We start from the raw sequence: 6,245 nt of genomic DNA, 5'->3' as shown, positions 1-6,245 counted from the left end.
ATTGATGGCAAGGGAAACTAATTTTCATTTTCTGTTCAGGCTAGAGTTTCCATTTAAAACATATAAGTAGTAAAAAGACTGAACCAGTTTAAGCATAACGGTAAATCTGGGCAACGCGGGTGCTTATTGATTGAGGATGACGAGGGGCTGTGTGGTTGGATCTGGAGCTACCAGGGACCTCAAAATTATCTGGATAATTCCCAAGCCGCGTCGCACCACACAGTGCACTAAAAAAGACGCCACAAACATGTAGTCAAGAGTCAGGATGGCCGAGCGGTCTAAGGCGCTGCGTTCAGGTCGCAGTCTCCCCTGGAGGCGTGGGTTCGAATCCCACTTCTGACAATCTTCTCGTTTTCTCTCGTTCCAGGGTCTAAGGAGAGTGTCTGCGGTTTCAGATCGGATCTTTCTCTTTTACATTCCAAAAGTCAAATAAATATCATTAAGAAAAAAAACACCTTTTAAGAAGGAAATACTTGTTTCGTAAAAAGATTAATAGTATTACCTATTTCATGCGCTACTTTACGTTACGTGCAAGGTAGAGGAAAAAAACTATAGGTTTGTCAGAAGTGGGATTCGAACCCACGCCTCCAGGGGAGACTGCGACCTGAACGCAGCGCCTTAGACCGCTCGGCCATCCTGACTACCGGTACGTCCCTCTGCGAGCAATCCCCTCCAAAATGGCTCTGATGTGCGCATGCGTAGTGAAACGCTGAAACTTTTGTTCTCCTCCCTACGTTGGGAGGAGCCAGATACTGGCGTTGGCTCGAAGGGGAGGAGCGAGACGGAACGAGAAGGTGAGGAACTAGGCGCCTGGGCAGCGGCAGAGGGCGCCCGCGGTGTGCTGGACACTGAACGGCCGAGAGACCGAGGACTATTACTTCGACCCGTGTGCGTTCGTGCCGCCGACAGGCATTCATTCTGCATTCATGCATTTACTATTCACATCAGCTTTGACTCTTGCATATCTGTAAGTACCCTTGCATTTCTGCATACATGCCCTCTTGCCTGTTCCACGAGAAACAGTCAAGTCCGCACACTCACACAGGCTTGTAGATCTCTGCTGGCGCCCGAACCAGGTGAAGCCCGGATATCGCAGGGTCTCTTGGCACGCGTACATTCGTCAAAACTGCAACTTCACATTTGTATGTGTGTTTAACTCATTTACTCAGGCTCCGGGTTACACCGAGTCCTGCAGCGGCACAGCCGGATCCACCCTTTTTCCTGACTGTGTTCCTAGCTCGCAAACCTTGCTTAGCACACAGTAGGCGTGCAGGGAATGTCCGTGGATTAATCCGTCCCTCGCCTCCTCCTTCCCGCATTGCGTCATTTCGTGATTCACGTCTCCTCCCTAACCCCACACTTACCCACGCACTGGCTCTGCCCAGGGACCAGAAGACCTCAGGTCGCGAGGGTACCTTTCTCCACGGGATTTCGGGGAGGCTCGTATACAAAACAGAATTTCCGCCCTTAAGACACATTCAAGCCTGGGGCGAAGGGAGAAAGATAAGAAATACGTGAAAGGTAAAATGGCAAAAAAAAAAAGACAGAAAGAAAGAAAGAAAAGGTTAAAAGTGCTGCTAAGTGCAAGAAAGAGGATGTCAGGAAACTTGCAAGAGACTTTGAAATAGGCCAAGAAAGATAACTAGGTGTCCTGTCTGGGGCACCAGTCCTGGCTGGCTGATTCTCAAGGGCCTGCACCTTTCATTACTTCTACATACAAATGATTCTTATTCACAGAAATGCAAGTGGATTTTGTTGGAGTGGAATGCAATTAATTATTGCCCTGTGGATACTGACCATTTTTACATCTGTATTATAAATCCATTTCATCATTTGTGATTGCCAATATATGTGTGTCCTTTGAGTCGGTTGTAACATCTTACTGGTTTCCCCACAAATTACTGAGTTAGATGAAATCTTTGACTTGTGTTCATTTTATAATTATGTGAGAATCACGATTTTACCTTTAAAAAAGTATCTTTTAATAGTGATCAAGGGTGACTAGGGGGACTTCCCTGGTGGCGCAGTGGTTAAAGTCTGCCTGCCAATGCAGGGAACATGGGTTCGATCACTGGTCGAGGAAGATCCCACATGCGGCGGAGCCAATGAGCCACAACTACTGAGCTCGCGTGATGCTACTATTGAAGCCCAAGCGCTCTAGGGCCCACGTGCTGCAACTGCTGAAGCCTGCGTGCCTAGAGCCTGTGGTCCCCAATAAGACGCGCCACTGAAATGAGAAGCCTGCACACCCCAACGAAGAGTAGCTCCCCGCTCACCACAACTAGAGAAAGCCTGTGCAGAAACAAAGACCCATCGCAGCCTCCCCACCAAAAAAAAAAAAAGTGACTAGGGGCTCCCATCATAAAAAATGGTACTGATGGACCTAGTGGCAGGGCAAGAATAAAGATACAGACGTAGAGAACAGACTTGAGGACACAGTGGGGGAAGGGGAAGCTGGGACGAAGTGAGAGAGTAGCACTGACATATATACACTACCAAATGTAAAACAGATAGCTACAGTTCGGTGCTTTGTGATGACCTAGAGGGGTGGGATAGGGAGGGGAGATGGGGATATGGGGATATATCTTATAGCTGATTCACTTTGTTGTACAGCAGAAACTAACACAACATTGTAAAGCAATTATACTCCAATAAAGATGTATGAAAAGAAAAAAAAAGAGTGACTAGGGGCTCTCATAGGAAGGGTGGTCAGGGAGGGCCACTCTCAGAGGAGGTGACAATGAGTTCCAAAGGGAGAGACAAGCACAGTCAAAGCCAGGAGTAGCAGTGTTCTAGGTGGGAGGCATAGCCAGTGCAAAGGTCCTGAGGCAGGGAGGGGCTGTGGTCTGTTGGAGGGGCAGCAAGGCCAATGGAGCAAGGGTATGGGTGGCAGGAGGCTGAAGTCCATATCACACATGGCTGGGATGCCAGGAAGAGGAGTTTGGCTTTTCTTCTGTGTGTGTTGGAGTCACTGGAGTGTTTAAAAGCAGGCAAGTGACATGATTCAGTTGGCCTTTCAAAATGATCCCTTTGGCTGCTGTAGGAGAAAGGACATGAGAGGCAAGAGAAAAATCAAGAGTCCAGGGAGAAGGCCATGGAAAGGAGGATGAGAGATGATGGTGGCTGGACCAGGGGAGTGGAGATGCAAAAGGTGGTCAAGTTCAAAGTTCAAGATGTGTTTTGGAGGTATAATGAACAAGCCCTGCTGGCTGGTGTGTGTGTGTGTGTGTGTGAATGTGGAGAGAGGGGATGCAGGGATGCAACAGAAAGTCACCAAGATCATAGAGGTCATCAGATGCTCACAACTTCCCTTTGAGATCAGTGCTGTGGGCAGGAGCTGCTAGCAGCTCCCTTGGGCAGGAGTAGGGAGCTGCTCCCTCCTCCTACTCCAGGGAGCTCAGGCTCACACAGGCTGAGTGATTTGCCAACATCCTCTTTGGGGCAGAAGCCCTGTGCTCTCCACCTCTGGAACCCTCCCCTCATGCCTTACACCACCAACCTTTCTATGGGCGCATCGTTTTAGAGGTAAGAAAACAGTGGCAAGCCCAGAGCTGGAGCCCAAGCCAGACCCTCTCTGCCTGCTCCCCTCCTGGCCTGGCTGGGAGAAAGTGCTCATTGGATGGAGGTGCTGAGGCCCCACTCAGCCCTACCTCCTGCGTTTGGGTGGATGGTCAGCTGTCCTCCCCTGACACCTTTCAGGTGCCAGATTTGTGGCGTGGAGGAAGCCACTTCAGGATCCCATTCCAGCTTCAGACCCCCAAGACCCAAAATAGGAAAGGGCTACTATTCCTGTTTGTTCCATTTCCCCCTTATCAGATAGCAGCCTAGACACCGACAATGGATCCTCGAGGGACAGACCTCACTCATTTTCCACTCTGGGCATTTGTCCAGGTAGGGAGAGGAAAGTCCCCTGAGCTCAGCCTGGAAAGTCTACCAGCAACTGGGGAAGTCCCGGCACGGCCCTGCTCAGCCCTAATAGGGACAGATGGAGTCAGTCCCCGTGGGGACCTGGTGCTCAGCCAGCCCAGGGGCCTGAAAGGGGGAATCCTGGCATCCCTGTGACCCTGGCACACATACCCACCTCTGCTTGGGAAAAGAGTGGCAGGAAGCTGAGTTTTAGTGAATGTCTCCTTTACATCCATTATTTCACTTAATGTTTATAACATCACCACAACACCGAATATCATTACCTCCATTTACAGATGAGGAAAATGAGGCTCAGAGAGGCCAAAGTAACTTACCCAGAGTCACACAGATGATAAGTGGAACCTGATTTTTCTGGCTTAATACTCTTTTTTGAAATACTCTTTCTTGAGAACTATTCTGAGCCTAGAACTATTCTGAGCCTAGAACTGTGATAGGTACTTTATTTACATTGTTTCTTTTTAAAAGCAAACGCCATGAGGGCTTGCCAACTAAGGTGGCAGGCTGGATTTGGAGACGTTAATTTTAGTTCTGTTTTCATTATTGGAGGAGACTTAAAAGAAAGGGTAGGCTTTTCCCAGCAAGCCAGTCCAAGTGGCAAGGCCAAGTTTTTGTGCCTCAGGCTCTGATTTCCTTGGCTAAGGTTCAGGGACAGAAGCCATCAGGCGCCAGTAGTGAATCCCTGCCAAGGCCTGGTTTGGGCATCTTGGTCCACTGAGGGGGGACCTCAGGGGTGAAGCGGATGAAGCAGGTGTAGATCTCTGATGGGGTGGGATAGGAACTGCTTGGTCCCTCTGAAGACAGCGCCAAAGACCCCAGGTCCCCCCCTTGGTGTGGAGAGTTGGGCAACCCAGTTCCCCGATTTTGAATGGATCATGTGGACAGTGGTGACCAGAATGGACCAAAGGCCAGAAGCTCACTTCCAAGTTCTGTAGACTGCTTATCGTGCCCCCAAGGCCTTTGATCACCCTAGAAAGAGAACCCCAGGAATGGGGGAGACTCTGTAGCATGCCACTCCGATAAGCAAGAGGTGTAAAGCCAATTTTGACTTGAGGCAGCCTGGCTGAGCATCTCAGCGTGTGGATTCTGGAACCACCTGGTTTAAATCTTGCTTCTGCTAGTTCTGTGACCATCAGGAGTTATTTAGCCTCTCTGTCCCTCTGTTCCTCAGTTTCCCAGTCTGTAAAATGAATTTAGGAATAGTATCTGCCTCAAAGCGTTGTATAGATTGAAGAGTTAATACATGCTCAACGTTTAAGAGTTCCTGGAATAGAATAAATGCTTTAAATGTTAGCCTAGAAAAATAAAGCAATGTACCATTTCTTTCTTTTTCCCCCCCAGGAACTGCTAAAGTATTAGTGTTTAATAGCACAACTGACCAAGGTCCAAGATATGAAGTTACCGTGTTCAGGAAACATGGGGGCACGGGAGGGAAATCACTCTATAATTTAACTCTATAGTATATGGTGAGCAGAACGCACACTTTATAATATAAAACCTGTCTACACATAGTAGTTGCAAAAAACCATCGTCTTCTCTTGGCTTGTAAAAAGGTTGTTCCAGATTCCAGTGCAGATGAGCAACCTTCAACTCTTCTGTGTGGTGGGGATCTTGTTTTCACCGTCCAGCTCTTCCACCCCAGCCTGTGTCATGAGGTCTGTGATATTTTTCTCCAGGTCATCAATGCGACTGCTCGTGTCATCAATTCTTCCAATGATCTGGTCGGACATGGTCTGAAATTTATCTTGCATCTGTTGCAGGGGTGTCTGCACCACCGAGTAAATGACTAGTGGAAGTTGACCTGCAAACCACCCACTTATCGCCACCACCATCCGGAAACTGGGATCCAAAGGCCCAGCAGAGACTGACTACTAATAAAGGATATTTCTTCCAATGATCTGGTCGGACATGGTCTGAAATTTATCTTGCATCTGTTGCAGGGGTGTCTGCACCACCGAGGTGAGATCCTGCACGGCCTTGGGGTCAGTCTTGGCCATCTCCCCAGTTCCCAGCTTGGCGGTGCTGTCTCAGACCATCACCTACATTGCTGTTTGTCCCCAGTGTACCATTTCTTGCACCTGCTGAATATTGTGGAGCAAGTTCCCACCTGTCAAACTGACTTTGCAGAAGTAGTGTCTATAGGGCCATCCCAACAACCGTAGTATCCTGACTGCCCCCTTTGAGCCAGCCTTGCTCCCCTCTCCAGCCTCATCTCCCACTTCCAGCTCCCTGCCCGCATCTTTCTGTTCCTTCAGTCCACAAAGCACATTCCTCCTCAGGGTCTTTGCGCTTTCTGTTTCCTCCATGTAGAGCCATCTTCC

The 6,245-nt window shown here is 48.9% G+C and overlaps 1 protein-coding gene and 2 non-coding genes across 3 annotated transcripts; 1 reads left to right on the top strand and 2 right to left on the bottom strand.

Moving 5' to 3' along the window:
• Nucleotides 1–259: 259 nt before the first annotated feature.
• On the top strand, nucleotides 260–342 carry TRNAL-CAG (transfer RNA leucine (anticodon CAG)). Its single transcript has one exon. It is a non-coding gene; the product is annotated as a tRNA-Leu (tRNA).
• A 216-nt stretch (nucleotides 343–558) lies between these two features.
• Nucleotides 559–641, bottom strand: TRNAL-CAG (transfer RNA leucine (anticodon CAG)). Its single transcript has one exon. It is a non-coding gene; the product is annotated as a tRNA-Leu (tRNA).
• A 4,869-nt stretch (nucleotides 642–5,510) lies between these two features.
• LOC102993221 (heat shock factor-binding protein 1-like) lies at nucleotides 5,511–5,921 on the bottom strand. Its single transcript, XM_055083650.1, has 2 exons — nucleotides 5,854–5,921; nucleotides 5,511–5,763 (listed from the first exon to the last, which is right to left on the bottom strand). Exons 1-2 carry the CDS (start codon nucleotides 5,919–5,921, stop codon nucleotides 5,511–5,513), a joined length of 321 nt encoding a protein of 106 aa, XP_054939625.1.
• Nucleotides 5,922–6,245: the final 324 nt, after the last annotated feature.

This window comes from Physeter macrocephalus, unplaced genomic scaffold (assembly GCF_002837175.3).
Source record: "Physeter macrocephalus isolate SW-GA unplaced genomic scaffold, ASM283717v5 random_1484, whole genome shotgun sequence".
NCBI lineage: Eukaryota > Metazoa > Chordata > Mammalia > Artiodactyla > Physeteridae > Physeter > Physeter macrocephalus.
This window is presented reverse-complemented; position numbering and strand designations above follow the sequence as displayed.